The sequence below is a fragment of the Schistocerca serialis genome, chromosome 5 (assembly GCF_023864345.2).
Source record: "Schistocerca serialis cubense isolate TAMUIC-IGC-003099 chromosome 5, iqSchSeri2.2, whole genome shotgun sequence".
NCBI lineage: Eukaryota > Metazoa > Arthropoda > Insecta > Orthoptera > Acrididae > Schistocerca > Schistocerca serialis.
Window position 1 is genome coordinate 495,582,956 of NC_064642.1, and position 23,525 is coordinate 495,606,480.

General features: G+C 40.2%; 1 protein-coding gene across 3 annotated transcripts in view; it reads left to right on the forward strand.

The window, feature by feature from the left end:
• LOC126482282 (patj homolog) overlaps positions 1-23,525 on the forward strand; it is a 520,071-nt gene that overhangs the window by 479,419 nt on the left and 17,127 nt on the right. For all 3 annotated transcript variants that reach the window (XM_050106268.1, XM_050106267.1, XM_050106269.1), the window contains one exon: positions 20,246-20,407. In XM_050106268.1, coding sequence (XP_049962225.1) covers positions 20,246-20,407 — 162 coding nt within the window. The remainder of the gene's footprint in view (positions 1-20,245; positions 20,408-23,525) is intronic.

Sequence of the window (23,525 nt, forward strand, 5' to 3'; positions counted from 1 at the left end):
TCTCCTTCCAAAACTTCGAACACAAAGTGAAAAGTTAGATATATTTTACATAGAAAGAAAATACAATAAAAAGATTATATAACTTAACAAATAGCAACCACTTCAGTTTCCAGTTTCTTTGGGTATGAACACTATAGTAATTTAAGATTATGAAAATTAATTTTGTACAATGAAATTATTATTAAGAAATATTTTCTTATTTACATTGTGATTGCAGGAACCAGAAAATTTTGCATTTGTGATAAATGTGATTACAGATATCAATTCTGCACCAAAATGGAAAAATGCTAAATTATGTGATAAATACTATTACATAGTGAATTTAACCAGATGAACTGTTTTATCAGAGAGAATTTGAAATGGCTTTATTTTCTGCTTGTAAATATTAAAAATATAAACATTTTTTTTGTTACTGGTACTGCACATCATCTGGTGAAACTCAATTTGGGAAGATAATGTGCATAAGAACATCTTTCCAACATAAAAAGTGCATGAAGACAGTGATATATTGGTGAGCTCATTTCCCTGGTACCATGCCAGGTGTGGGAGGCTGCATGGTCTCTACAATGTGTAATGCTTCATAGGACTCAGCCATGGGACGTAGCATGTATGTTTGTCTGATAGCTCAAAATTTCATATATTGTGGATACTTAAATGCTGCAGATTTACATTGGGGGGGGGGGGGGAGGGAGGGGGGGCAGTGTTTTGAACAACAGTTACATAAGATACCAGTAAAGCAAGAAATAGTGTGGTAGCCCTTACCAAATGCTTAGTGTTGTATATTGCTCATTGTTACCATATGTTGTAGGAAAGTTCTTGTATGATGTACATACTTTAGGATTAAAGGAGTCCGCTCACTGAAAAGCAGAAGTCTTGAGTTGTTGTTAGGCACACACAAAAAGTAGGGAAACTTGGTAGTTTTAAGAATTATCCTTCGACAAGTTAGAATACAACAATCTCTCACACACACACACACACACACACACACACACACACACACACACACACACACATCAACCACAAATACGCATGATTCACACCTATGCCCCTATATGGTGCCAGATAGACTGACAGTGCCAGCGTTGTTTTGTGGCAGGTGGACTAGTTGTGATGGGGTTAGTGTCAAGTGTGGTGGGTGGAGGGAGAGGGATGGGGAAACAGGGAAAAGTGCCGGGGAAGGGGGGGGGGGGAGGTGAGTGGCTAGCGGGTCAGAGGTAAGCATGTTTGCCAGGTAGGAATGCTGGAGAGAAGGGGGGGGGGGGAGGGGGAGTACCACATGTACGGGCCGGCACAATTGTAGCAGTCTGTGGGAAGCAGCACAATCTGGAGACAGTATGAGGACATGAATTTGGGACAGTGTGTTACCTGAAATTGAGTCCAGCACAATTATGAGAGCAGAGAATATGTTGTAAGGATCATTCCCATCTGTGTATTTCAGAGAGACTGATTATGAAGCAACCGTTCAAATTGAGCATGTTGTGCACAGCTGCATGTTGTGCCACCGGGTGGTCAACTTTGTTCTTGACAACAGATTGGTGGTGGACATTCATCCTGGTGGGCATCTGGGTCGTAGTAGTCATACTGGGTGGTAGTAGTCATACAACATAAAAGGCTGTGCAGTGTTTGCAGCAGAGTTGGTTTATGACATGGCTGCTTTCACAGGTGGCCTGGACTCTGATGGTGTAAGATAAGCCTGTGGCAGGACTGGAGCAGAAGGTGCTGGGTGGATGGATTGGGTATCATATCCTTACGGCAAGGGATTTGGAATGGGAGTGATATAGGAATGGGCTAGGACATTGTGTAGGTTGGGTGGACGACAGAACACCACCTCAGGAGGGATGAGAAGGATCATGGGTAGGATGTTCCTCATTTCAGGGCTGGATGAAAGAGAATCAAAGCTCTGGTGAAGGTTATAATTCAGTTGTTCTTGTCCAGGGTGATATTAGTTGGCAAGGGGGGGGGGGGGTTGTCCATCTTTGTAGCTCATTCTTGGGGGTGGGGAGTGAGAAGGTTAAAGGTGTGTTAGGATATGACACGGGATATTTGTTTGTGGGCGAGGTTTGGGGATATTGCCTTTCTGTGAAGTCCTTCATATGACACTCAGTGTCAATGGCTTCTTCACAACCCAAGCCATCTGGACCCTTCCCTCCACTACCAGCTTCTCTGAACTATACAGATGCATGTTATCCTTACAATGCATCCTCTGCTACCATAATCATCCTGGCCTCAATCTTAGGCAACCCACTGTTACTGCAATCTCCATCCAACAGTTTCCCTTTCCTCTGTCCTGTCAACCCCTCCCAATTCACGTCCCTACATCACCTTCAGCATAATGCTGCTTCTCACTGGCTACTACAATCTTGCCAGCCCATATATCTACCATCCCTCCCTCCCCCATTACTATTCGCTAGCCGCCCACCCCCAGGCCCTCTCCCTGTTTCCTACCCATCCCACCTGACACTAACCCTACCACAACCAGTCCACCTGCCACAAAATAGCAGTGGCACTGTCAGTCTAGTCAGCACCATGTAGGGGCATAGGTATGTGCGCAAGTTTTCCTTCCATACTTAAGCTTTTCAGTGAGTGGTCTCCTGCAATCATTGTTCCTTTATAGTGTCTGCTTTTTGCACTATAACGAATGGAAAATAAAATCTGTCAATATATTTTGACCATACTGAAAGTCTTCCAATGTGCAACTTGTTGGTTGTTCTGTAGCATTGACCTTTGGCCACCAAAGGTCAAAATCAATATTCAGCCTGTTTTACAATTATTGAATTGGTGGCAAAAGAAAAATCATGTTGAGAAACACTTTAAATCAGAGAATCACTTACAACTAATTCACGTTGCCTGCTTTGTTACATTGCCCTCGGTAGCTGGAATCTCTTTTCTCAATCATCGAAGCTGGTGGAAAACTGTTGGTGAAGGGTAATGAAAGGGTAATTCCAACGATGTATCCCACACAGGATATAGAGCTGAATATCACTCACTTTTAATACAAGTTTTGCTACAATTAAAAGTTACTATTTATGACCAAGACCAGTCTCACAAGGTTTTGCTAATGCAGGTAAATGAATAGCTACATTCTGCACATATTCATAGTTCTTGTTATTCGGCCCTAGTGCAGTAGAACTAACCCTACCAAGATAATAATTGATTGTTTATTGTTGCAAAAGGACAGTTCACATTATAATCACAGAGTTAAACACTGTGGGTGCCTGCACTGATCTGCAGAATAATACATCCTTTTTCAGGTTGAACAGAGACACTAAAATTAAACATGTTTCCAGAGCTACCATATGTTCTCATTATCATTGCCTGCTGTGGCAGTTGATTAGCACTGTTCCAATAGGTCATCGTTGTGGCCTAACACCATCATCTGCCTCAAATGCAGATTCACAATAAGAAATAGAGTAGAACAGGATATCAGTGAGTTATTAAAAGACAATTGACAGCACAAGAACTCTGAATTGGGCGCGGTGCATTTTATGAACTGTTAACTCCACCAGACCTATTGCACCCACCTATCTAGTTGTTACTTCTATAATTTCTGGCTGCAGACTGCAGTTTCTAGCGTTCAAATGGTCTTATAAAGACTGGCATGAGAAAAAACTGTTATTTTGTAAACTTTGTAAGACTTTGAAAATTGGCTAGGGTGAATTTGCCTGTTCTGAATGATGTATGAGCTTTTATTAAAATTTGTCTTATAAAAATGTTACTGGTAGAAAACAATGGAAAATGCAGGATGGATTGTAACAGTATTATGAAAAGGACAATTGCTCCTCAGCAAATAGCGGAGATGCTGAGGCGCAGATAGGCACAGTACAAAGATAGTCAGAAAGTAAGCTTTCAGCCAACAATGCTTTTGTCAGAAATAGACAAAAAACACACACACACACACACACACACACACACTCATACTCACACAGATGCAACTAACACACACGACCACAATTTCTGGCAGCTGAAGCCAGACTGCGAGCAGCAGCTCATAATGGGAGAGGCAACAGGGTGGTGGACGGTAAGGAGGAGGCTGGGGTGTGGAGGGGGAGAGATAGCTGGGTAGGTTTGGAGGACAGTAAAGTGCTGCTTGTGGGAGTGAGCAGGGATGAGGTGGAGAGAGGATAGAGCACCTATGTGCAGTCGGGAGGTTAGACAGAGGGATGGGGAGAGGAGGCGGGGTAGTGGAGAAGGCGAGAAGTAAAAAGGCTGGGTGTGTTAGTGGAGTAGAGGGTTGCTGGTGCTGGCTCATATCCCTGCAATAGACCTAAATGCAAGGCCTGTCCCATACATCCTCCCACCACCACCTGTTCCAGTCCGGTCACAAACATCACCTATCCCATCAAAGGCAGGGCTACCTATTAAACCAGTCATGTGATCTACAAGTTAAGTGACCAAGAAACAGCTGGACCACACATTGTTGCTGAGCACGCTGCCCAACATAATGTTCTTCATTTCAATGACTGCTTCACAGTCTGTGCCATCTGGATCCTTCCCCTTAACACCAGATTTTCTGAATTGCACAGGTGGAAAACTGTAAACTCTCTCTGCAATGTATCCTACATTCCTGTAACCCTCCTGGCCTCAACCTTCAGTAGTCATAGTCCTTACCCATGTAGCCCCTTTCCTGTTCCCATCTGGCTCTATATGGCCCTCTGTTCCACCAACACACCCAGCCTTTTTACTTCTCTCATTTTCCACAACCCCCCTGTCCCCAGCTCTCCATCTAACCTCCCGACTGCACATAGCTGACCTACCCTCTCTCCACTTCATCCCTGCTTGCTCCCACAAGCAGCAGTTCACCATCTCCCACTCCTCCCCTGTTATCCCTTCGCTTTCCCTGCCCCAGCCTCTTCCTTGTCCCCATCACCCAGTTGCCTCTCCCACCATGGGCTGTTGCTCGTAGTCTGTCTTCAGCTGCCAGAGACTGTGATCTTTGTGTGAAAGGCCTTGTTGGCCGAGAGCTTACTTTCTGGCAGTCTTTTTATGTGCCTATCTGTGACTCAGCATCTCTGCTATATGATAAGTAGCAACTGTCCTTTTCGTGATGTTATTACCAGTTAGAAATTTAGAAAAAGATGTGGATGGTATTATGTTTTGTGGTATAATTCATCTTGTTTACAAGTATAAGTGCCATGTTGGAAATTGTAGCAAATTATTTGAAATTATTACTTTGCAAGTTAGTTAATTTGTACTGTACATCATATTGTACAGAAAAGGTAAGGTAACAAAAATAAGCGGTGGATGGTCAAATTGGAATGCTTAGCCTTTGGATGGTGTAGGTCATTACATTTGATTCTGCATGTGAGCTCATAAGTTATTTTTTCCACTTACTGAACTTAAGTATTATCTTAATTTAACTATAACTTTTAATTAGCATAATAATGGTATGAATGGAGTATGCGGTGAGAAGAATAAACTGAAAAATGAATTTAAATGGAATTTTGCCTGGTAATTGATAGTAGATTTTCACATACCTATCACATAGAAATAAATTTGCTGAATGCCATTAACTTGGCTTCATCTGTGTTAGTATAGTACTACCTACTGGTGACATGAAAATTGGTGCTGGCTGAAGCCAAGTTATTTACATTCCACAACTTTATTTCAACATTATTTCATGAGAATGTATGTCATCAACAATGTCTGTCCATCCAGACCTGCAAGTAAATATTACATTCTGAGATGGGCAAAAGGCAATTACTTCAACCTCATAGTCTCATTCACACTGGTGCGGGAATGCAGAGTAGCTCTGCGAGCATTTAGTGAGGACTGTAGGAGACTATGTTGTAGGGTTGTAGAGTGTGACACTGGGTTGGTCTGGGAGGTATGCACGGATAGCCTAATGGTTAAAGTGAACATTCGTGTAAGTGGGAAATCTGGGTTCAAGCCCAGGTATGGCACAAATTTTCATATGCTATACTTTATCAATAGGTACTACATCTATACCTAACAAAGCTGAAGCCAAGATATTCACATTCAGTAGTAATTTTGAAGTAATTTCACAAAATTGTCGGTTGTCAAAGTGTCTATCCACCTACACAAGCAAGTAAATACCTATCACATGTGTTGGAGTTACAATAAACTCATGGGGGGAGGGGGGGGGGGGGGGGAAGAATAAGAATCTACAATTATTGAGGGCCAATGACATAACAGATGGGGAGTATCCTCTTGCTATGTCTAACATTCTGCTTCTCAGCACTGCTGCTCCTTCTCAATATAAACATTTTTTTTCTTTTTTTGGAAAGCTTTTATAGAGTCAAGCAACAAAAAACCATTTGGGGGGGGGAGGGGGAGGTGGAAGGCTGGTGAAGTTTTTGCAAAAGCAAACATCCCAGTGAAAAAGCGCTCTAACACTTTTAGTTTCAAAGCATTAAGGCTTCATCTTCAAGCACCTACCATGACAACCATTTAAATTTGTGTGCCTAATCTTTTACAACTAAACAGAATTTTGCCAAAATTAGATGTGAATTTTGAAAGTAATAGATGTGAATTTTTCCAAAAGTAGCTGCTGATTTTCAGGCCCCTAGGAATTAGAAAAGGTATTTACAAAATTACTGATAGCTTCCTTTCAGAGTTCTTGTTGAATGGTAATCTCATGCATATTTGTTATCTATGTAATTCCTACTCCCAAAGTAAATCAATAATGATTTTGTCTGAATTTTTCATATGCAGATGATAAATTAAACTCACTGGTACCATGCTGCGACCATTGCTCATTGAAACAAACTTCTGTATCTTAAACCTATTACTATATGAAGAATACACATTTGAATATGGATTTCATAAATATTTATTTCATTCTAGTTTTAATCTAGCTACTGTTTCATGGTTTCATTGTGAAAAGTTACATTCACAACATTTGTACAGAAAAAATGTGGATAAATTATATTAGAAAGACCTCGTCTTGCAAACTCCATTTTTCTATCAAGTTCATTGACATTTATCTGTCAGTTCAGAATATAGAAGAGTGAGATTTGCTGTGTGAGTTAGCTATTCTCTTGTGATTGAAATAATATCTACATATTGCTGATTTTATACTTCCACAGTAACTCAACAGATGATCTCAAAATGTTTTGTGAAGGCTTCTCATGTCATATGAAATTCATACTGTTGTCACAATAATCCACCAGAATTGCTTTATTCTATATTTTTTACATTTTATTTACCGTGTGTGTGTGTGTGTGTGTGTGTGTGTGTGTGTGAGAGAGAAAGAGAGAGAGAGAGAGAGAGAGAGAGATCGTATCGTGGCACCCTTTGAGATTCAGCCATCGCTTGAAATCGGTAGCGGCGAATAAAATATAAAAAATGTAAAGAAAGCAGCTCTGATGGATTATTGTTACAGCAGAATGCTTTTCATACAGTTTATTAAACTTTCAGAACAGCATACCCAAGAAATACTTCTCATGTTACTTTCGTTACATTAGATGCGTACAGTGAACTACACCAGATTGCCACTCTGCTGAAGCTGTCACTTAAAGGACAAAACAGCATGCAGTACTTACTCTGGAGGTGTACTCATTTCTTTTGTAGAAAAGTAATTAAGACACACTGGTATCAGTGTAAATGTTTATTCTCACCACTGTCAATTTCTGAATGAACTGGCTGTAGTAGAGCATAAGCTGTTTTCCTGTTGTGTGATACACTGCTGGGCACTTCAGTTTCTGCTTTCCACATTTAGCATATGCAATGCAATTAGCATGGTATCTTGAGTTTCTGTTAAACACCGAACCTTAGTGTCCAAGTCTGGAAAAAACTACATGCACTTTCCCTTGCTTTTCAATAAGCTTGTATTATTTATTTGTGGAATGTAGACTGCTTGAAGAATGGTACTTTGTCCTACACTTATGTCTAGATAATTTGGAGTATCACATTGACTTGTAATATTGTCTTCTGTGCTGTGGGAGTAAACTAGTGGAAGAAATCAAAATAACAGTGGTGATATGTGACAGCTCATGTGAGTAGTAGCCTAAGATTTGCAACTGATGACGAGGGATGAACTATTGAATCAGAGATTTTTTTTTATATATTTTCAGAATTGTAGGATATGGTTTGTGAAACTGCTGTAGGCTTCTCACATGTAAAAGTAGAAACAAGAAACTGCATACCTACAGACAAAAAAAGAAAAGATAGTCCAATTAATGATTGTATGATGCTTGTTAGAAAACTGCTTGCTGTGTTCAATTCGGACACAATGAAAGCTCAGTTATGAAAGCTCTGTTAGTAAACCAAAAAGCATTATAGACCATATTTACTCTTTTGTTTATTCCTTTTGCTGACCGTGTAATTATTGTTTTTGACTGCCGTTAATAAAAAAACCTCATTAAAAACTTCTTTGAGGACATTATTAGTTTGCACTGTTTTCGTTTTCTTTGCAATGTAGTCATTATGCAGTAGTTAATTGGTTTTCAAACCTGTTTTCAAGCTTGCTCTGTTAAGTTCTTCAATCTGTTGTTGAAATTTATCTGTGCTGGAGACAAACTGTATAACCTAATCTGCAAAATGAAGTTGCTTATATATATGACAATAATATATAATCCTCCTTCATTTTCTCAGTGTAGGTATCTGAAAAATATTTCTTGGGCTGTTGAGAATGGTATTCTTGATACAGTGTTTCCTAGCTTGTCCCTTGTGAATTCTGAATTTTTCACTATCCTCATGAAGACAAATAGAAACTGCTGAGTGATATATGTATCATTCAGTCACTGACACAGTTGAATCAGTGCTTTGCCTCTCAAGACTGTTAGTACAGATTGTGTTGACATTAGATGAAGAACTTTTTTAAAATCTGTGAATTTCATTCAAAGTGATAATTCATACTCATTACTTCATTTTAAACTTTCATTCATGACTTAACAAAATCTCCATTTAACTCCATTGTTTTAACCTACTTTTAATGTCAGTTTGTTCCTTTAGGCAAAATCAAACAGTTGATGCAAAGAAAAGAAGAAACTTACTGTGCTGTTTGAGGCTTTCCCGGCGCTGCATCTGCTTGATAGGTTCTCGGGACTTACGCCGGATAATATTGTAGAAGCCGCACAATATTTCAGCTAGACAACTGCCCGCCATCTTCAGGTGCTACTGTCGCGTCGCTGAGAAATGCGCCAATTTATATGCTGGCTTTCTAGAACAGCGCAGGCGCCAGCGGGGCAAAACGTCATCGAAGACCAATCGTAGACAGCGTCGAATACCAGAGTCCTCTGCTGGAGAAACGGGTCGCGGTCTGCGGAAGCGCACCGCGGCGCGGGAAATGCGGCCGGGAGCGACGGACCCCGTTCACGCGCGCGAGGTGTTGGCGCCCGATTTAAGCATCTGCGCTAAGGCTTCCCATCTGCGTTGACTCGGTGCGGTTGCTAATCTGTGGCTGGCGGTTCCTTAGTGCCGACAAGGCTGGTTCCCAGGCTTTGCTCAGGTGAAACCCCGTATCTCTATTTATTAGCTCACTGCTTATACGTATTTCGACCGCCTCTTTGATGATGGAGTCCCAGTATGTGGAAGCATGCGAGAGGATCTTGGTTTCTTCGTAATTCATGCTGGTTGTTAAATAAAAAATAAGTCGAGGTAAGCACATGTTTGAAAAGGTGTAAGACGTCCCCTTCCAGCTTGGCTCCTATAAGTTGTAATGAGTCCATCAGAGGCACCCGTGTGAACAAGGAAACCACATCGAAACTCACTAGTAAGTCTGTAGATTCAAGACGCAAGTTCTTCATTCGCCGTATAAAATCTTCTGAGTTTCGAATATGGCGTTCACATTTCCCCACCATGGGACTCAGAAGAGAAGCCAGATGTTTTCAAACATGTGCTTACCTCGACTTATTTTTTATTTAACAACCAGTATTTCGAGCAGACTGACGGTGTTGCTATGGGTAGCCCTTTGTCTCCCATAGTAGCAAATCTTTTTATGGAAGATTTCGAGGACAAAGCACTTCAGACGGCGGTTCTGAAACCCAAATGTTTTTGGAGATATGTAGATGATACGTTTGTGGTATGGCCGCATGGGACAGCAACGCTTCCTTCTTTCCTGGAACATTTGAACTCCATCCATCCAAGTATCTGTTTTACCATGGAGGTAGAAAAAGATGGTGAGCTCCCGTTTCTGGATGTTTTGGTGCGTAGAAAAGGTGACGGCTCCTTGGGTCACAGTGTGTTCCGGAAGCCTACGCACACAGACTTGTATTTACAAGCTACGAGCTGTCATCACCCCTCACAGCGCAGTGGTGTATTACGGATGCTAGTGCATAGGGCTAGAGCCATCTCAGATCGGGACAGCTTATCGGCAGAGCTCAACCATCTCCGCTCTGTATTTGCCCAGAACGGGTACTCCGACAAGCAGATCCGGAACGCCTTTCGACCCGCACGCTCCAAACCTCAAGAACAACCTGAAGAAGCAGATAACACCACAGGGTTGGTTTTTCTACCGTATGTCGGTGGCGTGTCTTTTAAGGTGGGCAGAATTTTCAAGAAACACCGTATTAAATGTGTTTTCCCGCCTCCAGCAAAAGTGAAATCGATGCTGGGCTCTGTTAAAGACAACCTCGGCCTGAGGAGACCAGGAATATACAAAATCCCGTGCCAGTGTGGGAAATCTTATATTGGCCAGACGTGTCGTACGGTCAAAGACAGATGCGACGAACATAAACGTCACACGAGGTTGGGTCAGCCAGAGAAATCTGCGGTTGCTGAACATTGCCTTGACACGGGACACGGCATGAATTACGAAGAAACCAAGATCCTCTCGCATGCTTCCACATACTGGGACTCCATCATCAAAGAGGCGGTCGAAATACGTATAAGCAGTGAGCTAATAAATAGAGACACGGGGTTTCACCTGAGCAAAGCCTGGGAACCAGGCTTGACGGCACTAAGGAACCGCCAGCCACAGATTAGCAACCGCACCGAGTCAACGCAGATGGGAAGCCTTAGCGCAGATGCTTAAATCGGGCGCCAACACCTCGCGCGCGCGAACGGGGTCCGTCGCTCCCGGCCGCATTTCCCACGCCGCGGCGCGCTTCCGCAGACCGCGACCCGTTTCTCCAGCAGAGGACTCTGGTATTCGACGCTGTCTACGATTGGTCTTCGATGACGTTTTGCCCCGCTGGCGCCTGCGCTGTTCTAGAAAGCCAGCATATAAATTGGCGCGTTTCTCAGCGACGCGACAGTAGCACCTGAAGATGGCGGGCAGTTGTCTCGCTGAAATATTGTGCGGCTTCTACAATATTATCCGGCGTAAGTCCCGAGAACCTATCAAGAAGAAACTTACTCCTTAAAGTGCAATATTTTTCTATTTGGTTGATGATAACTTCTGTAAATATCTGCTAAAACTGTAGTCTTTTATGTCTGAAATGTGACTTTCCTTGTTCCAATTTTGATAATTTGCTTTACCCTGCAGGTGTACTCCAAACCAACTTACAAGTTCCTTTTGTATCAATTTGCCCCCCTCTCTTAGCTTTAACCATTTTTAATGAAACACTGTCCAGAATCACATCTGGAATGTCAATATTTTCATTACCAGTATCAACAATGTGTGTTTTCAGTTCATCTTGTGAACTGTAAAAGCATTTAAAGAAATCTTGGAATGCTTGCGCGATTTTATGTCCGCTATTGGTTCTTTTGCCATTTGGTATCCTATTTAATAAAATGTGATGTCTATTCAGCATAAGTTCTGTTTTGATTTCTTCATATTCCCATGGTTTTTATCTGTTTTTTGTTTTTTTGTTTACCAAATTTTCATCGTATCTTCCTATATGTTCATGAAGCTGTTTATGAGTAGCTACATTTAATCACTGTATTGTACTATGTTCCCTTCATTACTTCTGTGAAAGATTTATTTTTCCTGTAAGAGCTGCTTCCTTTCACTAGACAGTTTCATACTCACTTGCCATTTCTTTCATTCCTCTTTATTTTTTCTTTTTTATCTGCAGAAACTTTTGCTCTGTCACAATTAAATTTGTTAAATGACTACACCTTTAGTCAATGTCTGTATAAACTTATTTTTCATCCTATACTTAATAAAGTTTCATAATCTATGTTTCTGGCTTCCAACCTAATCAGTCTGTTTCTTTCTATTTTAATGTCTATTTTACACCATGTTGTAAGAATCTACAATAACTTGCTTTTTTATAGAAAAATAAATTATTTCTTCTAAAACACAACATTTTGGTGACACCTGTGCTTCAGGCACATCATATTACATACTGTATGTGATACGATGACGTCAGGTGACTTGACACTGACTTTTTGATTATTGAGATGCAAACATTTCAGTCATACAGCTCACATTCTGCACACCACCTTAAATGAATACACATATCTCAACCCACGTTATTGATTCTAATTACTTACCGTACAGTTCACTGCATTTCAAACAGGGCATTCCAGTTGGCTGGCACAACACTGACAATAACCAAGAGGGCACTGGGATACACATTCATCTGGAAAGGTATGCTGATACCAAAGATGATTTGGCTCAGAAGCTTGACAATACTGTCCCACATCTGAGCTGGGAAATTTGCCCAGAACACAGGTGCCAATGTATTGGTGTGCCCACAGTGTCAGCTGCCTCGTCGCAGCACTAATTGCTGTCAGTGATTTCACAATTACGACATGTAGCCATGTCATGCTCTCACCGAATTTCTACCTTTGCCACAAGTTGTCTGGTGATTCATCGTTATACAGGCAAATACTGGACCTTTCCCACCACCATCGTCTTGATTAAACCATTAACTTGACTAACTAGTCTTGTAGACAATGCTGCCATATTCATGATCATTGATGATTCTCAGTATCCAGCACTCCTTCCACAGTTCCTAAAAGTCACTTAGTGGCATCATGTACTATTCCTTCTATATCACTTAATAATGCACGATATTCTAACAATGCCAGGGCTTCCGATTACTGCCCAACCTCATCAATAAGCACTCAAAAAATAGGAGGTAGTGAAACAGGAATTTTCTTTTATGCTCACCAAAAATGGTTCTGAGCACTATGGTTCTGAGCACTATGGGACTTAACATCTTAGGTCATCAGTCCCCTAGAACTTAGAACTACTTAAACCTAACTAACCTAAAGACATCACACACGTCCATGCCTGATGCAGGATTCGAACCTGCGACCGTAGCAGTCGCACGGTTTGGGACTGAGCGCCTAGAACCGCGTGACCAACGCGGCCGGCTGCTCACCAATGGCATATGCCATCTGAATGAAATTGAAACAAAAAATTATTACATTGAAGAAATCCGTTATTGAATTGGAAAAGGTTAATGTTACCACTGAAAGTGTAAAAGGGGTTCCAGCGTTCATTTAATAGACAGAGTCTGCACTATCCAATCAAAAGTATCGGGACACTCCTAGGTAATGCAGAATTGGCCGCTAGATGTCACAAGAGGCAGACTCATTAGTATTAAAGGAGGTGGGAGCATTTTATTGTCAGTAATGAAACACTAACAGCAGAACAGCTCGCTAAGAAGAGCTTGGTGACTTTGAATATGGACTAGTCATTTGACATCACCTGAGTAACAAATCCATGAGGGACACTTTAACCCTTCTAAATCTGCCCATGTCAGCTTTTAGTTATGTGATTGTCAAGTGAAAATGTGAAGGAACAATAATAGATAAACAAAAAATGTGAAGGGTGGTTGTAAAAATCAGCAAAAGGAATCACTCATGAGTTCCAGAGTGCTACCAGCAGACCAGCTAGCACCATGACTCTGGAAAGGTAGTTAAAAAGAATGGGATACAGTGTTCGAGCAGCTCCTCATAAGCCACATATTCCTGTAGTTCTTGGTAAGTGACACTTGAGGTGGTATAAGGTGCAGTGCCACTGGACAGTGGGTGACTGGAAGCATGATTTGGAGTAATGAATCTCACTATACCCTTTGGCAAGCCGATGGAAGAGTTTGGGTTTGGTGGATACCTGGAGAATGTTACCTGCCATCATGTGCAGTGCCATCATTGAAGGCAGCGATGTTATTGGTATGGGTGTGTTTTTCATGGTTAGGGTGTGGTCCTCTTATTGCACTTAAGAAAAGTTAATTGCAGAAGTATACGAATACTGTGTACAGAAGACAAACAGTTCCAAGATGATTATTTGTATCAGAGTGACAATGTGTCTTGTCATAAAGCAGCATCTGTGAGACAATGGTTTGTTGACTACAACATTCGTAAAATGGACTGATCTGCCTAGAGTCCAAAACTGAACCCAATGAAAGACCTTCAAGATGAGTTAAATTGTCGAATTCACACCAGACTGTAGCATCCAACATCACTACCTTTCCTGGTTTCAGCTCTTGAGGAAGACATTCAGATACACCATTGAAAGTGTCCCCAGCAGAATTCAAGCTGTCCTAAAGGTGAAGGGTGGACACACACCAAATTAATGTCCATGAATAGGTGTCCCTATAATGTTAATTAGGCACTGTACAATATCAATCTAACAGCAGGTGGACCTCACTCCTCCACATCGTCCCAGAGAAGACCAATTGATTCAGCCCCTAAGGTGATTGCTGCCAACTTAATGCAAGAATAATTCCTAACCTATACCCAGTCCCTCAGGTTGAAGATTATGCTCTCAGCATCCATGTTAAAAACATCTTCTTAACAATGGGCTTGGTACGTGCTTTGTACCAGATACACAGCTCCAGACAATATACCTAAGACAGCTACCTGTACTCCTTCGGCTTGTTTGATTCACGAGGATGCCTTTTGCAGTATACTATGCTGCACAGAGCTTCCAGAACTTTATGGATGAAATCACACATGATCACAACTTCTGCTATTTCTATATTGATGATGATCTGGTGATGTCCAGGTTTGAATCAGAACATATGGACTGGCTCAGCCATGAACCCAGTGAAGTGTGTGTTCAAAACACTGCTTCAGGACAGAGTGGAAGCCATTAATAACTTCCAATGGCCTCTCACAGTTGTATGAGTTACTGACAGTTCTCAGGTTTTCAGTACTGCATCATGTACTACCACACAATTCTGGCTGTTCCACTGAATAATTTATAATGTCATCCCTCACTTAATGCCCATATATAACAAAGCAAAATTATTAATTGTATGTACTGTTTCATAGTATAAACAACATTTATATTATTTAGTAAGAGCAGAAGCATTTTATTTGCTTATAAATAGAATTAACCTGGCAAAATCAGTCTCAGTATCCAGGCTGGCTGCTTTGTTACTATATAACCTGTTAAAAGATTTTGTCCACATTTGCGTAAAGGAGAAATCTCTGGAACATTATGTTGTTTTTTAACTTTTTCTTCTTTTATTTAGCTGTTCTTGACAAATGTATACGACAACACTTCTCAAATATACATTGTACAACTTCCTTTAATTAGACAAAGAGCAGAGAGCAAACAGAGAGCATCATCTACCAAACTCAACAGCTACTAAACCCATTCTTATCTGCTCCAACTCTGACCCTGTCTGACACTACCCTGATGCATTTGGCACCAAAATTGCATTATATGGTATGGGCCCAGATTCCATTACCCTCTAGAACAGTATGTAGTCAGAATTAGAATTAATATGAATGTCTTAATTGAAATTGTTTTTCAGAGTTAATTAATATGTAGTTGTATGAAAACAATTATATACATGAAGATTTATAAGCCCAGTGGTTAATAAAAAATGGTTGCAAATATAAAAAATAGTTGCTCCCTGTTATTTTATAAAATCAAATTTATTACCAATAATAAAATTAGAAAAAATATTAATGAAGACAAATTTTGTTTGCATGAAAACTGGAGCATAATAATATTATGTTTACTGTAAATTTGTTTGTAGATCATTTAAGTTGACAATTGTGATTACTAAGATACTGTGAAATGGATCAGTATGAATAATAAAAATATGTTAACAGAAATACAGATTTTTAGCAATCATATATGTTCAGAGATATCTTCAGATGAGAAATATATAATGTAAATTAGAAAATTAACCTAAGTCTGGCCAAAATGTACACAGAACTGAACATTTTGGTTAGTATACAGTAGTCCCAAGGAGGCAAGGTTCGTTACGAACTTCTTAATAATTTCTACAGCTACATCTACATGATTACTCTGCTATTCACAATAAAGTGCCTGGCAGAGGGTTCAATGAACCACCTTCAAGCTGTCTCTATACCGTTCCACTCTCAAACGGCATACAGGAAAAATGAGCACTTAAATTTTTCTGCGCGAGCCCTGATTTCTCTTATTTTATCGTGAAGATCATTTCTCCCTGTGTAGGTGGGTGCCAGCAGAATGTTTACGCAATCGGAGGAGAAAACAGGTGATTGAAATTTCATGAGAAGATCCCGTTGCAATGAAAAACGCCTTTGTTTTAATGATTGCCACTCCAATTCACATATCATGTCTGTGACACTATCTCCCCTATTTCGCGATAAAACAAAACGAGCTGCCCTTCTTTGTACTTTTTCGATGTCATTTGTCAGTCCCACCTTACTTAAGACATGGAAGATATGTTCAGAGATATCTTCAGATGAGAAATATGTAATGTAAATTAGAAAATTAACCAAAGTCTGTCCAAAATTTACACAGAACTGAACATTTTGGTTAACATACAATAGTCCCAAGGACGCAAGGTTCATTACAAACTTCTTAATAGTTTCACTTAAGACATGGAAGAATTTTAGTGTACATCAAAACAGAAACTGGTTTTAACAATGGGAATGCTGCTATCGCAGAGGCCACACTTATAGTGCACCCTGTACTGTAAGCACCTCTCACTTTGATGGTCGATTCAACTGCACAAGTTGCAGCACTTCGGCAACAGAGAAACCAACAGTGGTGACCCTTGGCATTTTTCATTTAAAAACTGCCTTTCTCACAACATATGAGGTCTGTCCAAAAAATTCTTGAACATTGTAATTCAGCGCAGTGGGTGTGGAGCGAAATGCTGTTGGCATCCCTGCGTATGCCTGTGTTTAATGTGTAACGGCCAGATGTTTCATTGTTGTGTGTCTGTTATTGTTCAGTGCTGTATTGAGTAGAACATTGTGTCGCAAAGTTTGCAAATTGTTTGAGGGGCAAGGCATCTGCATTAAATTTTGTGTGAAACTCAAGAAAACCTCTATGGAGATACACTAAAGGATGCAGGAAGCATACGATGATGAGTGCTTAAACCATACTCAGTGTTATAAATGGTTCACACAGTTTAAAAATGACTGGATGAATATTAAAGATGATCCTCATTCAGGATGTCCTTTGATGTCTATCGACGACGCTCGTGTCAGGAATGTGTATGAAATTCTGTGTGCCAATCGAACTGTCGGAGACATTACAGAAGAACGTAACATTTCAGCTGGATCATGTCATGAAATCCTGACACACCATCTTGGAATGCATCATGTTGCCACCAAGTTTGTCCCACAGCTCATGAGTCAAGACCAGAATGACCTTCGCCTTGCAATCTGTGAAGAGCTTTTGGATTGTGCAAATGAGAACAAAATGTTCCTTAAGAGAATCATAACTGGTGATGAGACATGGGTCTATGGTTAAGATGTTGAGACCAAGATTCAGTTTTCACAGTGGGTTGGGAAAGGTTCTCCAAGACCAAAAAGAGCTCATCAGGTAAGGTCAAATGTGAAAGCCATGCTGATAATTTTCTTCGACTTTGAAGTATTAGTTCATCATAATTCATGGTGCAGACACAAACTGTTTATCAATGGTACTATTGGGATATGTTGCGACACCTGCAAAAAAAAAATGAGAGAGTGGCCTAGAATATGGTGAGACAATTCATGACTCTTGCATTACAATAATGCATCCTCACATTCATCCCTGTTGGCACATGACAATTACACAAAAAATGAAATCATTGTGCTGCCTCATCCTCCATACTCTCTGGAGCTCCCTCCTGTGGACTTTTTTATTTTTTATTTCCATAGTTGAAAGCCCCATTGAAAGGACGAGGATTTGCAATGATAGACAAGATAAAAAAAATAAAAAATATAAAAAAACAATTCACAGACAGCACTTTTTGCAATACTGCTTTGGGAAGTGGAAACGGCATTGGGAGCAGTGTATCAATTGTGGAGGAGAGTATTTCAAAGACTATGGACAATAAGTAAAAGGTAAGCATAAAAACATTTAGTGACCAAAGTTCTGGAATTTTTTGAACAGACCTCGTGTGACCAGAAGCCACGATTAATGTCAAAAGTCAGCAAAGATGTCGCAGCATCAACCGTGACACTTAGATTATATAGCACTGTTCATGACTCATATCATCCATGTCAGTGAATAACTGAATGTGCTGGCAGACACTCTTTCCCACAAAGACACTATTACAGGTGAACTCGACTATAAAGCACTAGACTCGAGTCAGCAAATCAACAATGAGCAGCAGAAAGCAATCCCGTCGCTACATGATTTGTCTGACCTGAGAGTATGGAATGTGATTAGGCTGGTTAATTGAGCTTTTGTGTAGTTAGAAATTGACAAAGACTGTAGAACTTGTGTGCATCAATTGTGGCCTGTCACCATAAGATCACTCATCTTTTTACTGCAACTCTTGGTATGCTTGACCCCTCCTCCTCCGGCAATGATTTGAACATGTCCACATCTACAATGTTGGACTTTTAGCTCTATCTGAAGAACACACGTACTGTCTAATGGCCATTTAATGCTTCAACTACTGAGCTCAAGTTCTTCCTATGGTTGACACCACAATGGAAACTGTTGCCATCACCTTTCTTTGCTGCCAGGTCACCCATTTTAGAGTGCCTATCAGTATTGCCACTGACCAAGGTAGGTAGGAGACACGTCTATTCAAATTACTTTGTTTTGTTAAGCATGAAGCATATTCTAACTGCAGTGTGTCAGCCAGTAACAAATGGCTTTGTTGCATGTTTACACCACCAGTTACAAATGTATCTAAGGTGCTATGAATTGCTATGTTGGACAGAAACACTACCTGTTGTCCTGCTGGGTCTCTGCAGTACCATCAAGGAAAATATTAAAAGTACTGCAACAGAACTGGTCTATAGTCAACTAATCAGGTTACACAGTGAATTGTTCAGCAATATGCCTAATGACCTTGGTGAGGTATCAGGCTTTGTTCAACAATTATGTCTAAACATTTTCCAACTTTAGTCAGTCTGCCGAGAGAGCATCACTCTCTGCCCCGTTTTATTTTCACTGACCTTTGGACATGTAAACAAATCTTTGTGAGATGTGATGCTCTGCACAAGCCTCTGCAGCCACCATATGATGAACCGCATACAGTTATTAGCAAAATCGACAAGTCACTTACGGTCAGTGATAGTGGCACCCCATCAGTGACCTTAACTGAATCTTTGCATCTCTGATGCTGGTAACTGAAAAACAAGACAAGGCACAGTGGATACAAGACATGACACAGTGGACTTCAGACACACAGCAGATGATACCATGACAAAGAGGGTGGAGGGCATGCTAGCTCAATGTATATCTCTGAATGCAATTTATTTTTAGTGTCATTAAGTTAATTATTAGCTGTGTTCCTCGATTGGTTCAGCATTGTTTGTGTTTTCACGAATGTTCTGTTAATGTTGTTTCAAATAAAGTATTTATACCAAAACTGTTTATGATTTTTTAACATCATGCAGCCCTGTCAGCAACTGTGGTAATTAAACATATAACACATCAGTGGGACCTGCTGTTTTTCTTCAGCTAAGTAATGTAGATTTATGACTGGGTACTATGGTGCTATATTTTTATGCTTGACATGACCAAACTTTGGCATGCAATAGTTTAGTGTCAATAGCTTCTGCAGAAGGCCAAATTATTTTGGCTGAAACCTAAGTAAAGACTGGTTTCTGTTTGCAACTGAGGCTGACGTGTTATATGTTTAAAACTGTTTATATCAATTTTGTCTTGTGTAATTTCAGTTTCTTTTAAAATAGAGTTAACTTAATATTTAATTCCATTTAGACCTTCCCAAGTCCACTTTTTATTTGATTTTACGTGGGAATTCTACTGGTGCATGACCTTTGTTAAATTCACTATCATATTTTCAGTTATATTGTTATCACTACTTACTCATTGTGGCACCACCTCCGTTTTTATGTATATTTTACACATGTGATACAGGTTTTTTTTTTAATTATTTTATTTTATTTTTACACTCCAATACTGGAATAGCTTTTCAGCAGCTTTGCTTCTGTAATGATCCATAAATAAAGAGTAATAAATTTAAAGTTTACATTGATATTTAAGCTATATAGTATTACTACAAAATTTATTATGTTTTGATTTCTGAAGGTTAATGGTCACCGTCTGCTTGGGATGAATCATATTGAAGTTGTTACCATATTGAAAGATCTTCCCATGAACGTGCGTATGGTTTGTGCTCGAAGACCAGGCGAAACAACACCTTACCGTCTGATAGATACTTCTCAGGACAGAGCGGCATTTGCAGCCAGGGTATGTACTGTACAGAAATAGAAGTATTCTAGTAAGAATGAATATGATTAAAGGCATTGAGTTTCAAAAAACTTAAATTGTGGAAAAATGCACATCAGCTACTTTTGAGAGTACAACTGTTCTGTATTATTCAAAATTATTCAAAAAATATGTAATCAGTTTCTTCATACATGCACATTCTCATTCTCTCTCTCTACCGATCACCAAATATTATGAACTATCACCACAGATATAAAAGTAACTTCAGTCGCACCCCTGGGAAGTGTGTCGAGACCCTTGGTGTTCAGGTTCTATATTAATGACAACGCAAACACTCTTCTTGGAGACAGTGCAATTAACCGTAATGAAGTACTGTCAGAAAAAAGCAGCATAAACATGCAGTCATATCAAATCAGTTTGAAGACTGGCAATTTGCTTCAAATGTTTACAAATGCAAAATTGTGCTCTTCACAAAATGCAGAAAAATAATATACCATGACTGCAACAGCAGTGAATCAAAATGCATACAAATATCTAGATGTTGTGATCTCGTCAGTCATGTGACCGCACCGCCACTTGAGAGATCGATCCGCCGGATGTGATTCTCTCGATAAACGGAACAGAAGAACGGCTGTGTTAGCCAAAGAGTACACTGCCAGTCGCAATACTTACGCTCGCCGCGAGGCCACTTCATCTGCAGCAGGAGAGTAGTGCAGTTGTGTCAGTCTACAGATCGTAGCCGCTCACAGTGGTCAGCCAGCGCCAATGTTAGTCATCGTCTGCAGCTCAGTCACTGCTGTCATCAAGTCTTTGTAGCTCCATTCCAAGTTAGTCTTCAAATTCACCGGATTCGACATTCAAGATTATGAGAGATTAGTCGTCACTGCAAGATTTGTGGCTTGTAAATTATGTCATTCTACAGATGCTTTGTTTAGTCAAGTCTTCTATAATTGTCAACCAACTGATCATGGACTACAGCAAAGTTAAGAAATAAATTCTTTCTTATTTTGTACTCCTGCTAATTAATTGTGTTTTCCTGTTGTAGCTACCAAGCAGTCTTGGCATAATAGAACTCATGTTTCCACCTCCTTGGCTAAATCATATTTGCCACCTCATGTTGGTGGACTCGATTATGGTGGAAGATTGAGAGCCATCAGGTGTAACCATTTCTAGGGTATTTGATGGAATAGCCACTAACCCAGTTGTAGGATTCTGGGAAAAGACAGTCACTCTACAAAAGGGACTGCTTAGATGACACTAATGTGCCCCATCCTGATATAGTACTTAAATATTTGTGACCCATACTAATTAGGACTTACAGGGGGTATTGAATGTATGTAAGAATGAACAGAAAGAAAAGCAACTGCTTTCATTAACTCATGGAAGAACATCACAGAAATACTGCAAATTCTGAACTAATGGATAGTTAAAGATAGAAGCCAATTGGCGCACAAAAATTTACCTCAAAGTTTTAGTAACCAGTCCTTGCCATGTCGTAATGGACAATATGGTGAATTTCCTGATGTCAAATTACAACAGTGACTTTGTATTTTTCTAATGTGACTATGCTATTTTTTCTGTGGCATTTGAAAGAAATTTCTAAGAGAACTTCAGTGACTTAACATGTATGGGACTTGATCAAATAATATCCCTGCCCTTCCATAAGTATAAGAGGTTCCCTAAATGTCTGTCCTATGATATCCAATGTAAGCACTCACATGATTCACACCAAGTGCTCAAACTGTTGACCCTGAACATTGCTACATACTATAAAGTGATTCTGGAGAAACAAAACTGCATGTTGAATTTCATCTGGAGTCAATAGCAGCACAGGTCTGTTGTTATCAGGCATTTCAGGCCTGGCCTTCAGGAATCGATGTTTCCTAAGAGACCCCTTTATTAAAATTTTTGCACAAGATAACAGTATAGAAGTGTTAAGTTCGGTGAATGTGCAGACACTTTATGTTTCTTGAATTACCATACTAGTGCTCTCCAAATGTCATCTTAAGAGGGTCTGCCAATACATGTGCTGAATGGGAGGTACATCAATCATGTTGGTACCACACTGACTGCCTTACGCCCTTCAATAAATACAGTAGCAGCATATCTCAAGAACTCATGATACTTGAGTGTATTTGGTTTCCCATCAATAAACCAGAGACCAATGATGTGGGTCTTAAAAACACATACAAAACCTTGAGGAACCAAGAGCGTTGTTTGAGTGAGTGTGCAGTTTCAACTGGCGATTAGTACTTGCTGCAAAGATTGACTTGTCCATGTTTGTAAATGATGCTTCTTCCTCAAACAAAATTGTGCATAGACAGCCACATCACTTGACACTTTTTGTAAATAACATTTGGTTTGGAAGACATTGCCATGAAGCTGCAGATGCAGCGAAATGTGAAGAGGGTTTTTGCAATGGAATTTCTTTCAGCAGTTGCTCTTCTTTTTCCTTGATGTATTTTGTCTTTCACACTTCAAGTTTATGGAACTTTTTTATTATGTTTTAAAAGACAGATTATGAGTGCTTGGCATGATCTGGATATTCTTCAGCTTACAGCTACAACATTGCTGTAGTAGTTTGGCAACATTCACCATAAACAATTTATAATAGTGGAGACAGTGGCTTGCAGCATTGTTGTTCTGATACTATATGATCAGCCTTTTTATCTACATCTACATCTACATCGATACTCTGCAAGCCACCTGACGGTGTGTGGCGGAGGGTACTTTCAGTACTTTCATCGGTTCTCCCTTCTATTCCAGTTCCGTATTGTTTATGGAAAGAAAGATTGTCGTTATGCCTCTTTGTGGGCTCTAATCTCTCTGGATTATCCTCATGGTGTCTTCGCGAGATATACATAGGAGAGAGCAATGTACTGCTTGACTCCTCAGTGTTCTCAAAACTTCAACAAAAGCCCGTACCGAGCTACTGAGCGTCTCTCTTGCAGAGTCTTCCACTGGTGTTTATCTATCATCTCCGTAACGCTTTCGCAATTACTAAATGATCCTGTAACAAAGCATGTTGCTCTCTGTTGGATCTTCTCTCTCTCTTCTATCAACCCTATCTGGTACGGATCCCACACCAGTGAGCAGTATTCAAGCAGTGGGCGAACAAGTGTACTGTAACCTACGTCCT